A 26100-nucleotide genomic window follows, 5' to 3' on the forward strand; every position below is an offset into this window, starting at 1 on the left:
CAGTACAATTAGGAAAAAATAATTGAAGATATAATTTTTTTGAGAATCCAGTGGAAAATATCTAGAACATTAAGGACTCCTTCAAGTACTTACCCTAGTTTGGGATTCACAACTATTGCAGCTGGTTGATCCAGTTGAGTGGAAATCAGCCACTTTCTGTACCTTCCATCAAGTTCAGCCACCTCGATCCGCTGACTCCTGGCATCTGACCAGTAAATATGCCTGAATTTAGAGAGACAAAGTTAAACAATTGAAAAGTCTAGACTGGACTTCTGGGGAAGAGGTGTGAAGATGAGAGCATTTGGTTTGGAAGTTCTGGCCAAGAAGACAGCTACTCAGACACCAGTGATGAGAGCACAGCCTCCCTCTCCCAGGAATGCCCCAATCTCTTCAGCCAAGGGGACATCTGTAGAAAGTTACAACTGATGGGGTGTCGGATGAAGGGGATATTCAGCCAAAGCAGCTGTATCAGCCAGGATTGGTAACAATGACAAAACTCACAGCCGGCATTATTATGAGACAATTGCTTCTAGATAGTTGTGAGGCACTGTTGTCCTTTCATTCTGACTGCCTGTGAGTTGGCTTCCTCCTCAGCCAAGAGCCCACTGGAATCACTAGGAATCTGGCATCAGCTCCAAGGATGAGTGGAAATAGCCATTCAAAATAACAAACTCAGCAAAGCCATCCTGCCCTTATTCCATCCCTAAGGCTTCAGGTCTCAGTCTCTAACAAGCAGAAAGAGTTCCAGCAGTTGCTTAAATTTACTCATTCATTAAGGCTGAAAAAGAGGTAAACCTTCAAACAAGAAGACAGATCTTGGTTGGTTGGTTTGAAGAAGGAAGTGGTTGGTTTGAAGAAGGAAGCGCTAAAGTCTAGAGTTTCCAGTTCATGACTCTCCGAGGTCTGGTTTCCTGACAGAAGTTGCTAAAATGAGTCTCCTGTTATGCTGCAGGCACAGTGGGACCTACTTAACTTCTGCAGAGATGCTCAAGTTCTTCCAAGAGCACCAGACAAGTGAGTGAAAAGGTGAAAATTAATTAATACTACAAAGGATTCTCTGTTCTCCCAGAGTGCAGCAAACATTTTCCTGTATTAGTTCATTTCAAGGACATAAGCGGTTCTACAAATGGTTGAATTCTGACTGTAATGTAATTACTTTCCCACAAATGTCATTCCAACCCAAGGCTCTTCCTTGAAGAAGGAGGTTATTAATTCTTCCACATCAGTTTGCCTCTCATGCATGTATCTGATGACAAACCTACTTAAGGTTCTTATTCAGGTATCGTCCAAAATGTCTGGCTCTGGTCCCTGAAGTTCTAGAAGGTATAGAAGAGCAGATCAAAGCTAACAGCTGTATTAACTCAAACCCAAAGATTAAACAGGGGAGTCAAATTTCCAATCTGTTCAGACAACATAGCCTCTTAAAAACACAACATGTGGATTGTTCCTCCTCAAAACAATACCATAAAGAAACATGTTTCATCTCAACTGCTTTGCTGGCAGAATGTAAGTCTGTCCCATTTCTTCACAAAATGAACAGCGCTGCCATACTGAAAGTTCACTTTGGAATCCAGACCTCTGTTGGCAAGAATGCTCTCCTAGATAAAATATAAAATCTTGACCTTGGGGCTTTCCCAAAATTTTCATGGTACACATAGAATATAGGAAGTGATGATGTTTATATGACACAATGGGGAAGCAGAGGTAGTTGCTGAGGCTACAGGAAGCCCGGGCATCACCCAGCTGCCCCTGAGGCTGAGTGTGCCTATAATCTGGGACAGTTTAACTCATGTGCCATGGTGAGCAGAGGGGAGCTCTGGCCAGGAAAATAGAATAGGCAAGAGGAGAATGAGGCTAAACTTACCTTCCAACCCAGTCCACTGCTAATCCATCTGGCTGCACTATGTATTTCAGATCCAGGTTAACTTCCTGCACAGGATTATTGCTGCCAGATTCAAAGTTGGGGATGTAGGCACGTTTGATAGCACCAAAATTAGAGCCGTGCCCTAGCACAGTGTAATATAAAATACCTGCGGAGGCAAGACACACAGGTCAGTCTCCTGTTAGGAACACCAGGTAAGGGAGGAAATGGGTCTAATCAGGTGAAGTACTGTTCATTCATTGACACCTCTACCTCATCGGCGTTCCTATAATACTAATAATTCAATTTAACCAGTACGATCAAACCTCAAAATCTATCATACTTGAGCTATTAGCTACAAATGCTTCAATTGATAACTTATTGACACTTAGTCCTCTCTATTTGAAGGTAATCCATTAAAATATATTTCAGCCTATTTACCCCCATTAGGATCAGGTTCTAGTTTCCAAAACAGAACATATAGATAAACCAGGGGCAAATTGTTAAGAGTTTGAGTCCATACTAGCAATAAAGGAGCTGTGTAGATGAGAAGTCTTATTTTATGTATAGACTAAAGGATATTGGACAGCAAGCATTTTAAAAAGCATAGGAAGAAGGAGACGCCAGAGGGAGGGGACATGGGGATATATGTATACATATAGCTGATTCACTTTGTTATACAGCAGAAACTAACACAACATTGTAAAGCAATTATACTCCAATAAAGATGTTAAAAAAAAAAAAGCATAGGAAGACGGTGACTTTCAAGGCACATACTTCCCTAGGTATGAACCATTCTTTTTTATTTTTTAAGATTTTTTTTGATGTGGACCACTTTTAAAGTCTTTACTGAATTTATTATGATACTGCTTCTGTTTTATGTTTTGGTTTTTTGGCCGCGAGGCATGTGGGATCTTAGCTCCCTGACCAGGGGTCAAACCCATATCCTCTGCACTGGAAAGCGAAGTCTTAACCACTGGACCGCCAGGGAAGTCCCTGAACCATTCTTGAAAAGTTCATTGTATTGTATAATGAAATGTGAAAACACAACAGCAATAAATCTTACATAGTTAGTTTGCAAAGCATTTTCATATCCGTCATCTCACCTGGTTTTCAAAACAACTCTCAGAGGAAGGCAGGCCGAACAAGATTACTGCTTTTATTTTACAGATAAGAAATGGAGATCCAGAGAATTGTTACAATTATTTAAGGTCATAAAGCTAGTAGATGAGGGAGACAGGCATAGAACACAAGTTTTCCTGCCCCACTACCGTCTCCCACACGCCATACAGAGCCATGAGAGACTCCACAGTAAGCCTCATTCATTTTTCCCTCATTGAACACCCACCACACACACTGTACTAGATGCTGGGTCAGATGCCAGGCATGTAGAGATGAATTCAATTCAATCTCTGTCTCCAAAGAGTACACAGTTAAGATGTAGGGAGAAAAATACGTAGACAATTAGCTATAACTCAACATAACATGTGCTTTAGTAGAAGCACGTATAAAATGCTACAGGCTCACAGAACTGTGCCAGGAGGGATTATCAAAGACATCAGAAGGGAGGTGACTTTGAACTGGGTCTTTGAGTAGAAATTTTCCAAGCGTACAACGGTGGGGAAGGCAAGGGCAAAGACAAGGAGACAGTAAACAATGGGACATGAGGTGATCCTGAAAGGATAGTCCCCAGAAATGGGAGAAGGTTCAGTGAGAAGGTGGGAGACACTGGCTGGGACGCACGGCCACAGCTAAATTGTCTGGAGCACGCTGGGTGGGGGGAGCATCCTCTTCCACTCAGGCAACAACATTCACTCATTAGAAATAAATTCCCCAAAGTTCAACACTTTATAATTCAATGTATTCAACTGCTATCAATGACCGATGCCACAGTTATACTCACTGAGGCCTGTGCCCTCTGGATCCCAATCGTAATCCATAGCCTGAATGCGTTCCTGGTCTTCAAGGTACTCTGAGAACTTCTCAGATGAGAGATTGTATTTTCGAATTCGCACGTTTTCAGGCAGTAGCAGCAAAGGAGGGTAACCTGTAAACAAATGAAGGGCTGATTAATCTGTTTGAATGCTACCTGGACTTTTGTTTATGACAGTAGGATATAAAACAGCAGATATCCTCCCTGCCCTTAAAAAACAAAACAAAACAAAACAAAAAAGGAATTTTTCTAAAAATTGATCTCTGTTCATGAATAGAGCGGACCATCAACTGGGTTGCAAAATCTGTGACTGTCGACATCCCTGTCTCCATTTCAGGTAGAAAGCTAACATTTCTGTTAGGGATATTATCAGTTCTTTATCTTTGGGCAACAGTTTAAAGCTAAGCCAAGACTGAGACCCCTGGATAGCTACTTCTTTTTCACTGATTTTTTTTTTCACTGACAGTAAGACCAGATTGTAGACATTCAGTCTCACAGAAGAAATATAATATGTAGAGTCATACTAAAAGTTTACCCTGAAGTCCTCATTTCCCATTCTTTACTGACAGATTTTAGTGATTCTTTTAGCAGGCAATCAGCTCTGTGACCCAATTTAGCTTCTAGCTAATGACAAAAAGCAGCTTGTTCTTGGTTAAAAAAAATTTTTTTTTACTTAAAGCAGCTATGTAAATGGTGACTCATTCCAAGATGCACTGCCTAGAATGTTTAAAATTTAATTTACTTTCATAATGTCACTCGAATCTAACTTAAGTAACTTTTGAAAGTTCATTTTATATATTTGCTTTATCCTGACATAATGTTTTATATAAATATTCTAATTTATTTCAGTCATCTCGTTAGTTAAGAGTTAAACATTTTCTAATTTGCTGCTTAATCACCACACCAACTGTTCACATGCCTTTACTCTAGATTTCCTTCAGTGTCAAAAATGCTTGGAGGGTAAAATATTTAAGTATGCTAGTCAAATGTATGCTTTAAAAGCCCAATTTGTATGAAGAAATTGAACAGCCATTTTACCCTTCATTTGCAAAATAAAAATGCTATTTTCTTATCAAGTCCTTAAACTCATTTACAAACTTTAAATTCAAATCTATAAGATCATAAAGACCCCTTAACTGAGATATGCTGATTTAGATCAGACCTCTGGAAATCTGGACTATGATACTTCTGACTTTTATTGTCATTTCTATCTCGTATTTATTACTGCTTTCACTCAGGCCTGATTCTCAAATATTGGCATTAACCTAAAATGTAGAGCTAATCACTGAAGTCGCAAATAAGCCAGATGCTTTCTGTCTGTGATCAGTAGTCCATGAACAATAAAAAGACATTTCTCAACAGAATGTCCCTGATTTGCCCCAACTGACTGTGACCCATTGAATGGAATGCTTTTTGTGACCCGCTTTGGATTACTGGGCCTCAAACCTTGACCTCAGTGGACTGGGAGATTTTGGTGACCACCATCCTACAGGGAAGCATTTGTTGTTTGAATCCTCTGGAGAGTGACATCTTGTCCACTTTTTGAAGTTTTTATCCAGGTGGACCAGAGGCTAAATCCAGAATAATACGTAACCCCTGACTCTTGTTTTAACTCCTAGGTATTTGTTGGGGGGTTGTAGTTAGTGTTTTAATTTGGCAGGGGAGGAGAGAGGAGAAGAGGGTGGATGGGTGTTGGAAGAGAAGTAGCTGGTGAATTTACAAAATAAGACTCTAAAGTTTATTTCCTGGTATACTGTACTCATCAGCATTGCTGGGTACATCAGTTAATCCCGAGGTCAACCATCCTACCGTCAGCTGCACACCGTCCTCCGTGGCTGTCAGTCACAGACCTGAACCCTTCGGCGCAGGAACACTCGTAACTTCCTTTGGTGTTAAGGCAGTTCTGGGGACAAGCCCCAAATTGTTCACATTCGTTGATGTCTGTAGGCAAAATAAAACCAAATGGGCAACATCTGCTCCCATCCATTCCTCAGAGACCCTGCTTCTGTTTCAATACATATTCACGAGCAATAAGGATGAGAAGAGTGCAGATGAACATAAGCAATGATGCCAGTGTTTGTGGAACACTGACCAAGTTTCAGACAGTGTTTCACAAGCTTTTCATGTTTTTTCCTCATTTAATCTTCCAACAAGCCTCTCTGAGGTAGGGACTATTATTGAACCCAAAGTCCCAAAGACCATATTTAAACAGAAGCAGTCTGACTCTGTACAACAGCAGAACAAGATTTTCCCTTTGAGGAAGCAGGTATTGTGCTGTTGATGTTTGGTACCACTTCCCTCCTGCTAATTGGCTTCAGAAAGGGAAGTCATTGATTGGTTTTTTCAATTGAGTTCTTAAGCTTCAGCCCTTAGAATAACTATTCTAATCATCTGAGTATGGCACATCATGAGATAGGAACAGTAAATTCAAATGATCAAATACACCTAAAATCATACTTGATATTTACCATTCTTGATAAGCTCCCTTAGGTCTCCACACCTGGGAACTCATTTCTGTCTGACGTAAGGAGGTATGTAATAAATACGTGTTGTTTGAAGAAAGTAAGGCTTGTGTTGTATAGCTGATTCACTTTGTTATACAGCAGAAACTAACACAACATTGTAAAGCAATTATACTCCAATAAAGATGTTAAAAAGAAAAAAAGAAAAAAAAAGAAAATTTGATCTCAGACACTGGTACAGTAAGTAGCCATCATCACTCAGGTCTTCATTAATCATATCAATTTCACAGACATTACTGAAGATGAGCTACAGCCCAATGCTCTGCAAGGCACCAGTAAGATAGCCTGGGGAAAAAGCAACTGGCATCCTTGAGTCATGGTCCTAGCTCATGAGCTAGGACCATGAGCTTAGCCCCATGAAAGGAATTAAACCATGTTTAGTAAAAGGGAATGAATGGAGAATCTAAAAAGTACAAGGTTCTCCCTAATAGGAAGTGGAGGAAATATACTCCACCTTCACAGGAGTTTCTGTCGAAACTATTGGCTTCGAACCCAGGTCTACAGGAGCAGATGAATCCTCCTTCACTTAATTGGGTACAGTTGTGTTCACATAGATTTTCAGCACATGACCTTTCTTTTCCTGTATCTGAAAAACAAAATCCCAGCATTACAAATGAAAAGTACAAAGCACATCAGCCACAAATGAACAGTCAAGTGGTATATCAGAAGAACACCTACAGGTAGCCAATTATAGAACATCTTGAGATGACCCCTTTCCATAAGCTTTGCAGAGTATCAGAGACCTCTGTATAGGGATATCTGATAATGGCTTGAAAACCATTTGTACAAATACATGTAATGTTAGATCCTTGAGGCAATTTTCCGATTATACTCAGCACCGCCAGGCTCATTCTCAGAGCAACCAGTTCTGGACAGAATCACAGCCAGGGACTCTTTACAACTGTAACCACCTGCTCCACTATCTTTTTTTTTTTTTTTTTTTTTTGCGGTATGCGGGCCTCTCACTGCTGTGGCCTCTCCCGTTGCGGAGCACAGGCTCCGGACGCGCAGGCTCAGCGGCCATGGCTCACGGGCCCAGCTGCTCCGTGGCATGTGGGATCTTCCCGGACCGGGGCACGAACCCGTGTCCCCTGCATCGGCAGGCGTACTCCCAACCACTGCGCCACCAGGGAAGCCCTCCACTATCTTAATATTATATAATTATATTTATATATAAATAATGTTTATATATAAATAGATACATCTCAATTGTGTGTATACATGTATATATATACACACATGTATAAATAAAAGACACTGATACAGGTATCTCCTGACTCAATTCTTTTAAATAAAAATAGATTTATATCTATTTGTCTTCTATAGTAGGCAATGAAGTGAACTTAGCCACTTCTCAGGGTCCCTTAAGGCAGGGGTGCCCCACCCTCAGGCCACAGACCACTACCAGTCCGCAGCCTGTTAGGAACAGGGACGCACAGCAGGCAGTGAGCGGTGGGCGAGCGAGTGAAGCTTCATCTGAGGCTCCCCATCGCTCCCCATCACTCGCATTACCGCCTGAACCATCACCCCAACCCCAGCTCCCATCCGTGGAAAAATTGTGGTGCCAAAAGGTTGGGGACCGCTGCTTTAAGGTACAACGACTATGAGTGTATGTGGTCTGAATAAACGAAAAACATTCAGTTTCAAAAACACAAAATAAAGCACAATGACCTTCAATGGAGTGCTGCCCTTGGATTTCATACTTAAAAGCTTTATACGTGAACCTCTTATAATAAAGGTCTAGTCTGAGCTCTTAACAATGACACATTGCTAAATAAGTCTGTTCAGATTTTCTATTTCTTCCTGAGGCAGTTTTAGCATTTTTTGTCTAAGAATTTATCCATTTCACCTAAGTTGTCTAATGCATTGGCATGAAGTTTCTCATAGCATTTCTCTATTACCTTTTAAATTTCTGTAAGGTTGGTAAGTAATGTCTCCACAGCATTATTCAATAAATGTGACCCTATTTTTATCAACATGAATAGCCTTGAGCCAGTCACATAACCTCTCTGAGTCTCAAGTACATCATGAGGCTCTGTGATTTCCTCCCCAGTTCTAAAATCTATAATGTGATTAGGGATCCCAGGAGGTAAAAATTTCTGGACCAAGTGTTCCTTTGAATGAGTTATACTATTGTGAAACATGAGTCTTTAACAAGAGCAGAACTCTATAACATTATGAGATTCATCCTCAAATGTCAAGACTTTCCTGTAACTTTTTTCATTTGAAAACAATCACCATTTTAATTCATAATACAAGAGATCTCTCCCAACCCAGATATATGATACTCTATTTCTGAAGTAGACACTCTATTTTCCATTTTATGAAGAAGGAATAAGAACTACCAGACAGAGGAATAGCAGGTCAATCTATCTCTGTAATCATATAAATAATATTTGCAACCTGAGGTTAACTTCTTTTCTTTATCCCTCAATGGTAGGAGAAAAATATTAATGTCTTTCCTTTCATGATTTTAAAATATTTTTAAAAAAGAAAACAGGGCTTCCCTGGTGGCGCAGTGGTTGAGAGTCCGCCTGCCGATGCAGGTTCGTGTCCCGGTCCGGGAAGATACCACATGCCGTGGAGCAGCTGGGCCCGTGAGCCATGGCCGCTGAGCCTGCCCATCCGGAGCCTGTGCTCCGCAACGGGAGAGGCCACAACAGTGAGAGGCCCACGTACCGCAAAAAAAATAAATAAAGAAAGAAAGAAAGAAAGAAAACATGTGTCCAAAACACTTCAGTGATCCTGTTTAAAAGAAAAGGAGGAGGAAGAGGAGAAGAAAGGAAAAGAAAAGGAAAGCAAGTGGATTAGCAGCATCCAAGAACTGGTGTTTTAAATAAGAATTCTATGTCTTAGTCAAATTAGCCCACTGCAGTAAGACTGAATTCCATATCACAAATCCACTTAATATCTGAAAAGAAATGCTGCTTCCATACCATATTAATGCCTGTGATATCTATTTCCTTTAAATAAACCCTGCTTTTAATTAAATGTCATTTGAATTAAAAGTACTGCAGTTAATTTTAAGGCTTTTAATTGGCACAGGTAACTAAAAGAGAAACCAATGTTTGACCTAAGCCTAACTTGGAAATAGTCCAAAGTCCTGGAACCATTCACATATCAGTCTCTAGGCGGCAGAACCCAAATCTACCTTTGGGTTTTACAAATTCCATCATGTTTATGCTTTTTAAATATTTAATCAAGTCACATTATTATGTCAAAAACTCCAGACCCCATTGAGAAGGTGTGTGAAACAAGTGGCAAATCAACTCAATATGGCTGATTCTTCATCTTCTTTTGTAACCCACACAGGAGAAAATTTGCCAGGAAATCTTTGGGGTGCCTCAGAAAAAGGCGATTAAAGCCCACAAAATTGAAAGCACGTGGAGCTAACTAAGGTGACTAAGTCCAGACTCGTAGGGTTTGAAGAACTCCCTCCTTTTTCCTAAGAAGAAATCGAGGCCTGACGAAGTCAGTATATACTCAAAGTGGCACAGCTAGTTGCAGAGGAACTAGAAGCCGGCTCTTCCAGACTGCAGTCCCAGGACTGTTCAAATTCTGCCTCTGCCACTCTGTGTGACCTCAAGCAAGTTACTTAAGCTCTTTGAGCTTTATTATATAGTTAGACATAATAGCAGTAATCCCCTGGAGCTATCTTGAGTGACAAATTAGAGAATGTATATGAAAGCATTTCATACATGCTATAAAGGACTACCAAAGTGCGAATTATTAGCATGTCCTTCCAAGATTTCCATCACAATATTAAGCTAGAATCATCCCTGATTGCATACATCATCCTTTCCCAACACAAAATCCTCTCTTAAAAATAAGTGGTCCTTCCAAGGTCCCCTGTGACATTTCCATTCTTACCAGCCATTCTTTCCCTATGTGCCAAAGATACTGCATTTGGCTTAAGATGAAAATATGTACAAAGAAACAAAATTAATAGCTTTAAGGTGCTGAGAGGCACCTAATGAACTGGGAACAGGATATGCCCTGCAGTTAAACAGATCAGAGTTCAAATCCTGACTCAGTTTCTTAATGACAGGAAGACATAGCCAATTTATTTAACCCGTAAGCTGGTTTCCTCACTTGTTTAAAAGACAGAGACAGAGAGACAGACAATACCTAACTCATAGGATTGTTACAGGGATGAAATGAGATAATCCATGTACTGTTTAGCACAATGTCTGGTATAGAATAAGTGTTAAATAACAGGTAGCTACGGGCTTGACTGCAGTTCAGAACACAATGTGTAAATTAAAGAGAAACACGGTTATCGTCTACTTTATGTTATTGCATGCTTCCAGTAGGTTAACCTGAGTTACTACAATGAAGTATAAAAATAAGTATTTACTTACTGCATCCCATCTCATCAAAATGGTCACCACAGTCATTGACATCATCGCATACCAGGTGCTGTGAAATGCAATGTCCATTGCTACACTTAAATTCATCTTCTGTACAAGGTCTAGGAGTCGGTTCTACACCTAAAATTTAAGAATAAGGTAAAGTCAAAACTTTTTCTTCTGTGAAACACGACGCTTCCTTCGGTGGCAGAGGCAGTATTTCCACAAATAAGCTCGTGCGCTTCCCTACAACTCCTCATCTCCCTTGCAGTTAGGTTGGGACCATGTGTCTAGGTCAGGCCAATGGACTATGAGTTGGAGGTGACACGTGTCACTTCTGAGCTGAAGCTATTAAAGCCTATGTGCCTCCCTGCTCAGCAACCCAGGGACCATGTGCATCAGTTGGCCTTGCGTCAAGATGGAAAAGGGCGTGCAACCTGCACTGGCCTTTACGTGAGTGAGAAATAAGCCTTTGCTACGTCACACCACTGAGAGTTTGAATTTGTTGGTTGAGGTCACTAGTATTAATTACCCTAAATGATATAGAAGTAGGGCACTTCCATAACAAAACCTAAAATATTCGGCATTGGCGTCAGTCAGGAGGCAGGCACCGAGGAAAGTGATCCCAAAGGAGGGAAAGATGGAGGCCTGTGTTACGCAGCGGCAAAGTATTTGTAAAGTTGTCACCTTGGAAAAACTGGAAGGCGGACCACATGTTCACTGAACTTGTCAATCTGGGCAAAGAGGTTAGAAAATGGAATGTCAGTAATGTGCACGGGTTGCCATTACCTGAGTTTGGCAAGAAAGCGATAAGCTCGGGGAAGAACTAGCTGATTTACAAGCAGAAATCAAAGAAAATAAAGTCCAGAAATTTGCAGTTTGCAGAGAACCTACTGCATTTAGATGACACAAGACTTTGAAGTTTAAAAAGAACCAGTCAAATCTCTTAGGTGAATTAAATGAATGCCCATCTACTTTTCTGGCCTGAATATAACGGACAAAGGTGCATGAGGGAAACAAAGCAAAGAAATGCAACAAATTCAAGAACTGTGTCTCAAAAAAAAAAAAACCCAAAACCAAAACAAACAAAAACACTGAGTAAGGTTATTGACACTTAGAACTAACTGGAAGCAAGCAGATCAAAAGCCTGCTCGGTTTCCAAAACATACGACCAAATAAACCAAAACACTGTGACTGAGGTGACAAAACTCTTGGGACCCCAACCTTCTACAAGCAGGGAGTGGCTGGGAAAGCTGTAGTGCCCCTAAGGAGGGCATTCTCCCCTGTTCCCTCTTCCTTTGAAGAGAGATATAGACAAGCAACCACTCCCAAAGGGCGGAGGCAGAGACAATGAGGAAAAATGGGCATAGCAGAGTCTTGACCTCATCAATAAATCTCCTCCATTCCCCACTATATAAGGGCCTTCACAATGTCTGCACAGGGTAAACATACAATTTACTCTCCAAGTCGATACGCTTGTGAGAGGGAAAGGAGCTCTATTAACAATTCCACTAGTGCAACAGATGTAAATCAGAACTGTCCTGGGCCAACATGTGCCACCACAGCCCAGTGGCATTTCAGAATTGCTACAGAACAGGGATGGCAATGAGTCTCTCATTCTTTCTTTCCCAATGAGGATGTTTACTTCCATTATGCTCCCCCTGTTCTACCACTATCTACTGGGGGCAGGAGACACAAATAAAACTAGTCTCTTAGTTTATGGGTCTCCAGACCAAGAGGAAACACATCTGGAATCGATGGCATGACTAGTGCCTGTCACCTGGAGCTTCTGGATTCCATTTACTGAGAGGGACTCTGGGTTATGTCCCTGGGGGAGGGGTTAAGAGTGTTCTACGCATGGAAAGAAAAGTGCACAGGGAATTTTAGTGACACCAGGGTAAATTGTGGTAGAAACAAATGGTGTTCACTAAATATCCATGCACTTCCCTGCATTTCCCAGTCCCCCTTGCAGTTAGATTGGGACCACGTGACTACTGCCAACCAACGGACTGTGAGCACACGTGACACCTGTCACTTCCAGGCCCAGGAAGTTAGGAATCTGTCTCCTCCATTTCTCTCTTCTCCTGCCTCAGCAACCTTGAAGATTATGTGTTCCAGATGGCATAATTACAGGATGGAGGGAGCTGCCTGTCCTTCATCAAACTTTAGTCCTCTGCTGTTTTAAGCTATTGAAATGTTGCAAGTTCGCCTACTGTGGTGGCTAGCAGTGTTTCCTCTAACATCCTGCTCCATGAGAAGAATTTTAGTTTACTACCCCTTTTTTTCCACTCTGGGATTTGACCACATGCTACGAATGTCTGGCTCCACTGAAAAATGGCATGATTGATAGGGGAAATGGAAAGAGAAGAGGGAAAGGGGTAAACCTGCCCCAATTTTTAAAAAAGGTTTTATTTCTGGGTTTTCGTTCTTTTGTGCTATGCTTCAAACAAACATATTAACAATGTTATAACCACAGGTTCATCTCTGCCCCAAAAAGGTGAGGGAGAGGGAGGGTACAAACTTGAACATGGCAATAGTATCAAAGTGCCCCTGACACCCAGTCCCTGGGATGGCCATCTGGGATAGCAGGTGACAGCAAGCATTCTAAGCCCACATCAATATAAGGAATAGAAAATAGAAAAGTTAAGCATTTATCTAAATTTTCCCAGATAATATCCTTTTAGGAAAAAAAGTAATTCGACTCAGGAGAAATAATTTTCCTCACTGACTTTTTCTAGGTAAATTGAATTGCCCAGAAAATTAATCAACTCTCTCCTTCAATGGATAGATTTAAAACCGTCTCAAAATGTAAAAGCACAGATTTTTTCAATATCTAAAATATTAAATGCAGCCAGTTTGAAACTTATCTCTTAAAATAATCTATCATCTTTCTCTTCTGGGAAATGCATTTTCATTTTAAAGAAGGATATTAGATAAGCTCTGTGAACATCAGAGCTGCCTTATTTAGCATGATCTTTTCAGTGGGGCATTGAGAATTTCCCATGCCTAGACTGGCAATTAGAAACTCTAGGCTGAAGAGTGACCAAACCTCATCTTTGAAAAGAGAGAAACCATTAGTTTGTGAAGTGTGACTCAACCACTTTCTTAAGGAACTTGCCAACAACTGCTTCAAATGAAATAGGAAGAAGCAGGGAAGGGCTGCATCTGAGTGATGCGTGTTTATAGGGTCTTGCAAACAATAATGTCCACGGAGATCTGCACTCACGGGTGCAGCTCAAGCCTCTACAGAACAAACTGAAATCCCTGAGGTACATTTTGCAAACTGCAAGCAATTGGGGGCCCTACTTTTTCCCTTCTCCTTTTTTTTTTTTTTTTTTGTGGTACGCAGGCCTGTCACTGTTGTGGCCTCTCCAGTTGCGGAGCACAGGCTCTGGACGTGCAGACTCAGCGGCCATGGCTCACAGGCCCAGCTGCTCCACGGCATGTGGGATCCTCCCAGACCGGGGCACGAACCCGTGTCCCCTGCATTGGCAGGCAGACTCTCAACCACTGCGCCACCAGGGAAGCCCTCCCTTCTCCCTTTTGACTTTTACTTACAGTTCTCCTTCTTCTCATCACTTCCATCTCCACAGTCATCCTCATGGTTGCACAGCTCGTGACGATAAATGCAGCGATTGTTGTCACACCGGAAACGGTGTGGTGAATCACAGGGAACACTCACTAAAACACAGATGGAAAAGCAAAAATACAGGTTAAGAGCAAAACATAAGGGTCAGTATCTAAAAACACTCCTGTGCCAGCGCCAGGCTTGCTTGATTCATCCCTTCATTGGCTTGTTCGATTAACCAATCGACAAATAGCTCTTGAGTGTCTAGTTGACACCATGGCGCTGTGCCGGGCATCAGATTCAACTGGGAAAAAGAAAGACACAATCCTTATCCTCATGGGATGTTTATTCTAGCAGGAGAACAGACTTTCCAAATTAACCATTCAACTACAACTGTGATAAGAGCCACAAAGGCAACATGCTGTGAAAGCATCTACTGTGGAGATATGATATAGATCTGGGGGAGGAGGGGTCAGAAGAGGCTTCACATGGAAAAATTCTGAGTCAGGAAGGCAGGCTTCTGGACCTGAATAAAAGGTCTCTGGGCTGAAGCATGGAGTGAGGAGGACAATGGTGGCCAGGAGGCTGGAGAGGCCAGCAGGACCATACCTGAGCCAAGAGGCCACTGTTTGTCCCTCTGACTGGAGTTCTCATTGAGTCTCTAGAACACAAAGTCTTTTCATTAAAGTTTTACACCATGATGGACTTTCCTACCTGAATTCCCTCACTTATTGCACTTAAAGTTGATATTTCATAAACAAACCCTGACTCACTTTATTATCCAGAATTAGACCTCTGGCTAATGCTTGTGTCCCTGTAGAGGAACCTACCGGTAGAACCCAGGTCCCTTGGTTGCTATAGGGAAACAGTCCTCTATGCATGTACCAGGAATTCAGTGAACTCAACACACATGTGTTCCTCTTTCCCATGGAGGACTTGGGCTGTTTGATTTTCCTTCTGCCTTGGTACCACAAACAGGGAGCAAGAAGAGAGACTTGTAATGAGGTTGGGGGGGAAAAATTCAGCTCTGAGGGCTTCCCTGGTGGCGCAGTGGTTGAGAGTCCGCCTGCTGATGCAGGGGACATGGGTTCATGACCCAGTCCGGGAGGATCCCACATGCCGCGGAGTGGCTGGGCCCGTGAGCCATGGTCGCTGAGCCTGTGCGTCCGGAGCCTGTGCTCCGCAATGGGAGAGACCACAACAGTGAGAGGCCCGCGTACCACAAAAAAAAAAAAAAAAAAAATTCAGCTCTGAGAACTGGTTCTTGGAAGTATTGTTAATAGAACTTTGCAAGAATTATTTGCTGTGAAAGGCAAATGCAACATTATAAAACAGTGTTGGTCACTTTTTCATGTGGCTATATGTCTCTGCCTCTGCAAAGTTTAATTTTACTAACTATGGGCACTTTATCTTTTAGAGGGAAGCAACTTCCTGAGGACTTCTCCTTTGAAAGTTACACATGCTTAAGATGTTTTTCAAGATTCATCAAGTGAAAAACAAAACAAAACATGGTTAGTTCCTTATACAAAACTAAGATGTGGCAAGGAAAGTGTTGGGATGTCACTGGGAAAATATAATGTATGCTAATTCAAAGTTCTCTGGGGGGAAGGAATACTCTGATATATCATTTTCTAGAGTCAAATCCCTGGGCTAAAAATGAATTGTTTTCGAAGGCCACAAAATGTTTAAAACTATGGATGTTTGCCCAACTTTCTCATGTCCCAAGCAGAGAACTAAGCAGGAAGGCCAAGTGAAAGCACACTAATGCAGACGAATCTAGGAAACTGAATGGAAGAGGTGATGAGAACCTCAGAAGCAAGTTGCAGCTAAGTCAGACTAGGAGTTAACCAAGAGTTCCAGAAGTAATGTTTCTGGGAGTGCCTTCTCCTGTGTTGGGGGCTTTTACTTACATGAAATGCTTAAGCTTTAGCTTGCATCAGGATCACCTGGAGGGCTTATTAATGCAGAGAGTGCTAGGTCCCCCTGCCAGAGATTCGGATCGGGTAGATCTGGGGTGGGCTCATGAATCTGTATTTCTAACATGTTCCCAGGTAATACTGACTCTCCTAGTACAGAGGTGACACTCTGAGAACTACTGCCCTCGAGTCTCTCCAATGACTCAAAGCATGGAGCAAAATGACCAAAACACACTCTGTTTTCATTCACTTTGTTAAAATCAGTAGTTCTCAACTAGGAGACTAAATTAAAAGGTAAGGAGCTTTCTCAATATATATTTTGTCTAGGCCTGACATGTCCTTGGACATTCTGGTTCAATAGGTCTAAGCCTAGGGTGGGACCAGAGCGTGTGCTTTTGAAACACCTCTCCCCAGGTGATTCTGATGGGTACCCAAATTGAGACTCACTGGTTTAAAAAGTAAATAGACGCAAGAGGGAAGAGATATGGGGATATATGTATATGTATAACTGATTCACTTTGTTATACAGCAGAGACTAACACACCATTGTAAAGCAATTATACTCCAATAAAGATGTTAAAAACAAAACAGGGCCTCCCTGGTGGCGCAGTGGTTGAGAGTCCGCCTGCTGATGCAGGGGATACGGGTTCGTGCCCCGATCTGGGAGGATCCCATATGCCGCGGAGCGGCTGGGCCCGTGAGCCATGGTCGCTGGGCCTGCGCATCCGGAGCCTGTGCTCCGCAACGGGAGAGGCCACGACAGTGAGAGGCCCGCATACCGCAAAAAGAAAACAAAACAAAACAAAACAAAACAAACAAACAAAAAAAAAACCAATAAATGCTGGAGAGGGTGTGGAGAAAAGGCAACCCTATTGCACTGTTGGTGGGAATGTAAATTGATACAGCCACTATGAAGAACACTATGGAGGTTCCTTAAGAAACTAAAAATAGAACTATCATACGACCCAGCAATCCCACTGCTGGGCATATACCCTGAGAAAACCATAATTCAAAAAGAGTCATGTACCAAAATGTTCATTGCAGCTCTATTTACAATAGCCAGGACATGAAAACAACCTAAGTGTCCATCGACAGATGAATGGATAAAGAAGATGTGGCACATATATACAATGGAATATTACTCAGCCATAAAAAGAAACAAAATTGAGTTATTTGTAGTGAGGTGGATGGACCTAGAGTCTGTCATACAGAGTGAAGTAAGTCAGAAAGAGAAAAACAAATACCATAGGCTAACAAATATATATGGAATCTAAGGGGAAAAAAAGTCATGAAGAACCTAGGGGTAAGACGGGAATAAAGACACAGACCTACTAGAGCATGGACTTGAGAATATGGGGAGGGGGAAGGGTAAGCTGTGACAAAGTGAGAGAGTGGCATGGACATATATACACTACCAAACGTAAAATAGATAGCTAGTGGGAAGCAGCCACATAGCACAGGGAGATCAGGTTGGTGCTTTGTGACCACCTAGAGGGGTGGGATAGGGAGGGTGGGAGGGAGGGAGATGCAAGAGGGAAGAGATATGGGGACATATGTATATGTATCACTGATTCACTTTGTTATAAAGCAGAAACTAACACACCATTGTAAAGCAATTATACTCCGATAAAGATGTTAAAAAAAAAAAAGATGTTTAAATAAATAAATAAATAAATATGCATCATACAACAGAAAAGAATTAGATGGGCTTGAATTATGATGTAATGTGAAGTGACTAAGGACTAACTAGTTTTAAAATGTCCTAAAGGTGTTCTCTGAAGCTCTGGAGGTTTAGCAGAAGTACTCTCAGAGGCACTGAAAGTAGGATGGAGCAGGAGTGATGTACAGCCCCACCCTACCTCAGACTTCAACCACAACAGATCTGCCGCTATTTATGCAAATTGCCTTTGAAGGCCACAAAATGTTTAATGCTATGGATGCTTGCCCAACTTTCTCATGTTCCAAGCAGAGAACTAAGCAGGAAGGCCAAGTGAAAGCACACTAATGCAGATCATGTGTCCAGTACTCAAAAACTGTACAATCACCCTCCTGGATCACATGCTCCACATAGAAACACTGACAACACCACCCCCAGTCTCTCTCACTCACAGCACAGATGAAGTTCTTCATCGGAACCATCGCCACAGTCGTTATCACCATCACACTTCCAAGATGACTGGATACAAACATGATTTTTACATTCGAACATAGTAGCTGGGCAGTATGCCCCATTGGGAAAGCGAGTGGCTGTTGGTGGGGAGGAGACATAGTCAAATTATTAGAAAAAGATACTTTTTGGAAAGCTATCCAGCATCTATTTCTCCTTTACAGAAAGAGCTCTCTTAATGGAAAGAGTTCCATTATAGCCTGCTCTTCCTGATTCAACCAGGTGTTCGGTGGCTTTAAACTGTCTGAAATTCTGATGGAACACTTCTTAAGGATAGATGACCAAGCCCAGTATTCAATGACATGAGTCCTTCTGTGGAGAGCTCTGCACTTTTTCGTTATAGGCAAGCGCAACCCTTCAGCGGTGTCAGCACCGGCTTTTCCTATCATCCATTTATACAGTCTCTTGGAAACCAGGTTTTAAGATGCGACAACTGCATTATCAACAAAATCCATCATGGATAATCATCAACAGTTAATATTTATTCAGTGATTCAAAAAGGCTAAAATGCAAATGATCATATTGGTTTTATACTTTTAAACAATTTTATATGCCATTATTCAATTCAGAAAATGTTTAATGCTGGGACTTGGTTATGTTTGAATACCCTTTTATTCATTGCTTGAATATTCTTTTACCTGCTAAGTTTTTATCCAGTTAACGATTTGTAGAGTAGCTGATAACATATAAATACTTTCATTAGCACAGACACTTAATATATTCTCTATATGAAATATTATTAATGAAATGCACTTGAATGTCTATGGTGAAATACATGGACGTGGTGACTCAGGCCCCAGGTAAACTGATAATTATCAATGAATGCTGAATAGAAAATATCTATGGTCTTTTAATATGAGAAGTGGTGGCTGATGGGAAATGTTGGGTCTAAACTGCCATATCTATACATTTCAGACCAACGGTGCCAAGGGTGTCTAGAAACTTACGACAAGTGGCTTCATCAGAGGCGTCGTGACAATCTGCAAACCCATCGCATTTCATTTGGTCAGGAACGCAGTGCCCACTGTCACACTGAAAATATCCAGGATGGCAGGTCATCATCTCTGAAGAGAAAAGACTGTCATTTCCAGGATGCCTTGGCATTCTCAGACAACTGTTAGTTCCGTGGAGGGTAGTAAGTCTTCCATCACATTCCTATCCATACCCAGTGACTGGCTCACAACACCCCATGCCTTGTGGCGAGTAAATAAACTCTCAAAGGTACACCTTCCCCGTTCAAAATATGGAGATGGAAGTAGCGATCTCTCCTCTATTAAATATCTCTAGCTCTTAAACTTTTCCTCAAAACCCTGAACTCCCCAACTTTTACTGCTTTGCATGCTGATTTTTCTCAGACTCAACCCTTAATCAGTAAGAGCTATAAAACTACTTGGGGTTTATGATTCCTATTCTAACATCTGACCTCTACACCAGGGAGCTACAGCTGTATATATCTTAGGGCCACTTTCTGGAGAACAGGAGGAAGACCAATGTTTTTATTTGTTTATAAGGTCCATGCAGATTAAAGTCTGCTCCTAGCAGAGGTTTAAGTTAAAATGAGATTTTTAAAACTCTCTTGAGATTTCCCCCTATTATTATTGATCTAGACTGCTATAAGGTAATCATAAACCATAGAAAATATATATAAAGCAGAAGGTACTGTAATGCTAAGGTTTATGTATTACATAAATTACACAGAAATCATTTAAGTCTAAACAACCTTCCAAACACACATGTGAAGTCCCTACTTCCGACCAATATGCTGACCCTAGTACAAGACTCTCTGGAAAGCCCCTTAAAGAGCTGTGACAGTTACCGCAGTCCCGCTCATCTGAGTTGTCCCCACAGTCATTGTTTTGGTCACAGATCCATCGAGAAGGAATGCAGCTCTGATCATCACACCGAAACTCGCTCTCTGTGCATTCCCGAGGGGCTGAAAAAGAAAGCCACATGGCCATCAGAGGGCACCAGGAATCATACATAAGGGACAGGCTTGTGGACTGGCCTAAGTGTCCTCTGTGCCTAACGCCCTCCTGTGTCCCAAGTCCCAGACTGTCCAGCCCCCCAAAATAGACTTTCTACCTTAATTGTAAGTCTGTAAAGAATGGACTTTGTCAAAAAGTTTGTCCAAAGGTGATTTAATCTTAAGATAATTTTTCATTTCCTGAAACTCCAGATAACCTCCTATAGGATTCAACATGAACTTTCTTATGAACAATAAAATGCCAATTGGATCGCCCTTTTGTGTAAGAAGTTTTTAGTCAATTGATAATTGCGGGTGTAATCAGCATCCTGATTCTCTCAACTGCCTATACCTTCTTACTTCCAAAAGGGGACTAAAGTCAGAATGTACTTCATGTTAGTTAATCTGAAATTGATATATATCATAAGGCAATGATATATTGTAAGTCACCTCAAGTTCTTTTTGAAAAAAAAAAAACTTGAGTGTAAATAAATAAATAAGAGACAAAGGATATACTTGGGTAAATATTCTTCTCCCAGAGCTTGATTACAAGCAGCTGAGAAGGAGATTAAAAAAGTAGTAATGTACCAGTCAGAAAAGAGATCAGGTAGCCGTCCTCCTACCCTTTGAGGATGAACGGCATAGACAGTTGAATTACAGACAAAGAGCAGACATCACCACTCCAGTGGCACGTAAGGATGAAGGACCCTGAACACTCACTACAGTTTTCCTCATCTGAATGGTCTCCACAGTCATTGTGCCCATCACATCTCCAGCGAAGAGGGATGCAGTGGTGATTTGTACAGCGAAATTCCCCAGAAGGTTTGCATGTCAGCGACTCTGCAAAGCACAGTCATTGCAAATACTTCAGAAACCCATGGTCAAGAAATGTCGAAGTAGTATTGGCTTTCTTGTGAGATGGTCTGAGGCTTACGCCACCATATTCTCAAAGCTCCCAGAAAGAGGAAAGCCAGCCACATTCACTGTCAATATTCCTCTTTAGGCTAAACTGAATCTATCCTACTGTTAGAAACTAGATCCATTCTCTTTTGTAGAAACTGTTCAAAAAATGATTTGGTCCCTGGCTTGCAATTTGCAACGAAGGCCTGGAAAGGAAAATTAAGTGATGCCACCAGCAAACAAAACATGTCCATCACATTGTCTTTAGTTGATTAGATTCAGTGTTCTTATTAAAATAACCCAATATCTTCCTTACCTCTCTTCCAACTAAACCTAACACACACACACACACAGAGACATTGTTTTCAAGTCAGAGTATATGCCTAATCTTGGCAAATTCCATTCATTCATTTGGCCTTTTGTCCATAAATGTTCTATGTTGCCAGACACAGAGGACGTGGAAAGTCAGAGGGAGATTCAGAATATGAAAATCTCCAAATAAGAAATATTCTGATTTTGAAATATCCTTTTAGAGATAGATACCAAATCTTTTCTCTACTCCCCCTTTCATTCCTTTCAATCAATCTCTAAGATTCGACAGACGGTTTAAACTTGTCAAGCGTAAATAGGAATTCTGCATTTGGGAGAAATTACACAAATTCCTAATATCTTCAAAAGGTCTGCCCCAAGTATAGTATCCTTTGAGACACATTTCATTTAAGATGTATAAAGTAAACTCCCAATATCCCTGTAAAATGCTACAAAAATGTGACATGTTATTAGAGGCGAACAGAGGAAGGATGCTGTGGGAAATCCGCTCTCATCTCCTGCTAAGTTGTTTGTCCCTCCCTCCTCCCCCGCAGCCCCTCCCTACCACAGTCCTCCTCATCGCTGTTGTCCCGGCAGTCGTTGAAACCATTGCACACAGCCCACTGCAGGATGCAGCGGTAGTTTGTTTTACAGTCGAATTCCGTATAGTTGTCACAGCGGTAGGCAGGGCTCACTGAAAAGAGAGGAAGGGGCAAGGTCAGAACTGAAGTCTCGGTCCTGCCAGGAAACCAAAGACACCTTTCCATTGTCTTATTTAAGATGCGGTGCTGAGGAGTAACGGTGACCGTGTTACCAACCAAACGGACTCTGGCAACTGTATCTCTTTTAGGTGTGATCCGTTCACCCAAAGCAGAAAGACAGAGTCCTTAAGTTTTCTCACCATTTCATTACCACTCATTTATGTTGCAGTCAAACTTTGGGGGGAGTGGGGTGGGGTGGGGGGAAGAACTGGGTTTGAAGTAAAAAAAAAAAAAAAAAACAGGTTGAAGTGTCAGCTCTGGCCTGAAGTAGAAAAGTGACCAGCCACTTACCATGAAGCTCAGGTTTCTCACTTGTAAAATGAGAGTTGGCAACACCCACTTTCCCTACCTCACCATGTTTCTCTGAGGCTCAAAAGAGGAAGTGCTAGATAGACAAAGTGTAAGCTCTTGTTATCATATTCTGGACAGTTAGACATTCATGTATGGAGAGCAGGAATCAGCCACTTGAGAACAGGGGGCGTGGTTCAACCCGCAGGCTGTGCGTGCGGCTCTCCTTTGCCTTGCGGTGCCGGAAGAGCCGCGGGCAAGAGCCAAGAGGGGGCACCCCATGGGGCTGCAGCAGGGGCTGCACACCCTCTCTCCATCCACACAGAGCCGCTCTTGTTCCCTGCTCCCGGTCAGGCCAGGTCCCTCTCACAGGAACTTACAGCATTCCTGGAGGGGCTCGTCTGAGTAGTCTCCGCAGTCATTGTCTACATCACACTTCCAGCTCTGAGGGATGCAGTGGCCATTGGCACACTTAAAATAGCCCGGCCGGCAGGTCCTGCTGGCACAGTGGGAACTGTCTTCGTCTGAGTTATCTCCGCAGTCGTCCTCCATGTCACACTGCCAGGATTCCGGGATGCAACGTTTGTTGGCGCACTGCCATTCGTTGGACTCACACTGGTGATGCTCTGCAAGTGAGGATATTTGGTTATCAGCTTGGAAGGTGTCAGGAACAAAAGCTCCTAATTTACACTAATGGATCCCGGAGAACTCGATTATAATTTCTTCTTAGAGGACTTATGCCCTAATGCACTTATTATTAACCAGTACCACTACATGAGCAGTTAGTCCTTGGACTATTATTCTTAAATATCTTTTTCTTGCATGCAGAATTAGGGGATAAGGACTGAATCGCTGACAGCCTACTAAATTCACCTTCTCCTGTACCTGTTGCCCTAATGGACAATGGTTTTCAAATTTTCTGTTTGTTGCTATTGTTTATGTGTTGAGTTTGGTTTGGAGAGTTCTTTTTTTGCGTTTTGGTGGGGCTTTTTTATCTTTTGGCTTTTTAAAAATGGAAACATAAATAAATATTACAACTGAGAGCCCCTGTTTAAAATGTGGGAATCCCTCATTTCGCCCTCAATGTTAGCTCTCAAAGGAGAGTCTATGCACAGCATACAGTAAAGAACCATCAATATAGACAACTTAGTATCTACCTCAACCATCTTCCTTGTACAGACCTTGGGATTTTTTAAAACTTTATAAAAATAGATATAGGATGGACTCTGAGGTTTTTTTTCCATAGGATTTTGGACCAGTTTTTGGATTATGACATTCAGAAAATCCCTACAGAACCATGGGCGATCAACTATAGAAGTGGGCAAAGAAGGTAGAAAGCAATTCAACACACCACAAAGAACAGAGTCTTCATCGGACCCATCAGGGCAATCCTGATGAGCATTGCATATGAAGTGTGGGCTGGTACAGTTGCCATCCATGCACTGGTACTGTCCCAACCGGCAGTAGCGCTGCGGGCAAGTGATGGGCTCATCGGAACCATCCAAGCAGTCTCTCTGCCCATCACATTTCCACCAGATAGGAATACACCTACACAGAGAAAACAAAGCACTTCTCCTAGCAAAACACCAAGTGGTTAGAGGAGCAGGCAACGACTATCCAGAGAGAAGAAGGCAAAATTGAATTCCAAGCAATGATACACATGAGTTCTCTCACGGCCCAAGAAGAGGATCAATTAAACCTTGGCTACTGTGGAATATTTTCAGAGAAAACATAATGAGGTGACATAGAACAGGTTTGTTAAGACCCAACACACACTGAAAAAATGCTTTGAGTATGATGATTAAATTCCTGCCATGACAAAGACTGGAGTGTGTGTTTGGAGCTGTGGTTCTGGAAACAGGGATTGGTTGGGACTGTCAGCCAGAGGGATATATGACATTTGGGTACTGGCTGGAAAGCTGGAGGCACTAACATTTGTTGAGAGCCTATGTCATGACGGGTGTATGCTAGATTCTTAACCTAGGATACCTTATTCCATCGTCAAAATAATCTGCCACTGAATCTTAGATGTTATGATTTGCATTAACACCTCCTCTTGACCTCACTCTCTGACTCAGAGGCCCTAGTCATCAAGGCCTGTGGCCATTGTGAGGGAAATGATCTGTGACCATGTTTCATAACAAATACAAATCATCAAAAATGGATTTGAATGTGTGACCCTGGATCCTCTGGCATAGTCATCTAAGAAGCTAGGCCAGCATATGTTTGAAAAAGACAGAGAAATTCTATCACTCCTGAGGGCTATATTTCAGCGTACACTTATATACATTCTTGGCCCTGAGACTTTGGACAATTCCTTAGAAATAAAAAAAAAAAAAAAACACAGTTCGCTTCCTTGCTACAGAAACAAAAACTTGCATGCATGGGCGTTTGGTTCACAAATTCCTTCTTTCATGGACGAAATTATCTGAAATTAGAGAAAGTTGGACGGTTGGAGATCTAACTTTCCTGGTCGTGGTGCATCCCAAATGAGCCACGTTAATTAGCCAAAATCTTGGTTCATTGGAAAACTCCCATCCCCTGGAGCCTTGAAGTTCAATGTGTGTCCAAGGGCTGGAGAGGCAATGGGGAGAGGGAGAAGAGAGCCTTACATTTCACCGTTGGCACACAGGAATTGGGTGCTAGAGCACATGGGCAGGCACTGGGTGCTGTAACTATGCCGGACAGTATGGAAGTTATCTGGACACTCGCAAGTGAACCCACTGCCTCCTTCTTTGATGAGGCAGAGATGAGAACAGCCACCATTGTTGGTACTGCAGGGATTAGTCACTAGTGAAAGAAGGAAGAAAATATATGTTCATTCACTTAGAGTATCAAGCATAGACGTGCTGATTACTGGCCACATAAAACTCATCACCTCTTAGTAAAAAAAACGTTATCCTAGATTCATACTTTGTGCAAAAGTTCATAAAGAGTACATATGGTAGAGTTGTTTTAGCAACCTGGTTGCTAGTACATAAAACTGATTTATGTGCTACCAGAAGTGAGGCTTACTCACTGGTGTTGGGCTAGAAAAAATGTGTCTCCCAAAGTTCTTGGAGAGCAGGTGGGAAATTTAGTTTCCATCCATGTGCCCACAATCTAAGTTAAAGTTTTAATTTTCAGCAGATGCTATATTCTCTCATCCTAAGGATATAGGCAACAGAAGTTGCACAAGAATCAGGTGGACGGATAAACTGAGCAACATCTATACTACTTTTCTGGGCCACAACTCAGAGGTAAAGATGAATTTGAACTTCTGCTAAATAATATGAAGAATATTAACTTCCAGAAAAAAATATTTTGCCAATTCTCATTTTTCTTAACTTCCAAGTTTATCGTATGTTTTAACAAGACACCACGACAAAGCAGGCCCACAAAATCCATTCTATCCCCAAAGAATACTCCAGAACTTGGCTAGATATCAAATGTAAACAGACATTTAATAAATGATGTTTTATAGTTACTATAACTTTCTTTTAAGCATTTCTTTTAAACTAATCATTTCAGCAGATTGATGTTGGTAAAGAAATGATTGTTATAAATACATCCATGTTATTATA

The 26100-nt window shown here is 41.7% G+C and overlaps 1 protein-coding gene across 1 annotated transcript in view; it reads right to left on the bottom strand.

Moving 5' to 3' along the window:
* The window catches only part of LRP2 (LDL receptor related protein 2), a 185814-nt gene that overhangs the window by 15143 nt on the left and 144571 nt on the right, over positions 1 to 26100 (bottom strand). Inside the window, exons 56-70 of the mRNA XM_060105959.1 lie at positions 25150 to 25327; positions 23889 to 24085; positions 22918 to 23163; positions 22054 to 22182; positions 21000 to 21119; positions 20133 to 20249; positions 19264 to 19380; positions 18259 to 18396; positions 14224 to 14346; positions 10678 to 10806; positions 6771 to 6902; positions 5604 to 5735; positions 3765 to 3908; positions 1865 to 2030; positions 94 to 222 (exon numbers count right to left, since the gene is read on the bottom strand). Coding sequence (XP_059961942.1) covers positions 94 to 222; positions 1865 to 2030; positions 3765 to 3908; positions 5604 to 5735; positions 6771 to 6902; positions 10678 to 10806; positions 14224 to 14346; positions 18259 to 18396; positions 19264 to 19380; positions 20133 to 20249; positions 21000 to 21119; positions 22054 to 22182; positions 22918 to 23163; positions 23889 to 24085; positions 25150 to 25327 — 2197 coding nt within the window. The remainder of the gene's footprint in view (positions 1 to 93; positions 223 to 1864; positions 2031 to 3764; positions 3909 to 5603; positions 5736 to 6770; positions 6903 to 10677; positions 10807 to 14223; positions 14347 to 18258; positions 18397 to 19263; positions 19381 to 20132; positions 20250 to 20999; positions 21120 to 22053; positions 22183 to 22917; positions 23164 to 23888; positions 24086 to 25149; positions 25328 to 26100) is intronic.

Source organism: Mesoplodon densirostris, chromosome 8 (genome assembly GCF_025265405.1).
Source record: "Mesoplodon densirostris isolate mMesDen1 chromosome 8, mMesDen1 primary haplotype, whole genome shotgun sequence".
Classification (NCBI taxonomy): Eukaryota; Metazoa; Chordata; class Mammalia; order Artiodactyla; family Ziphiidae; genus Mesoplodon; species Mesoplodon densirostris.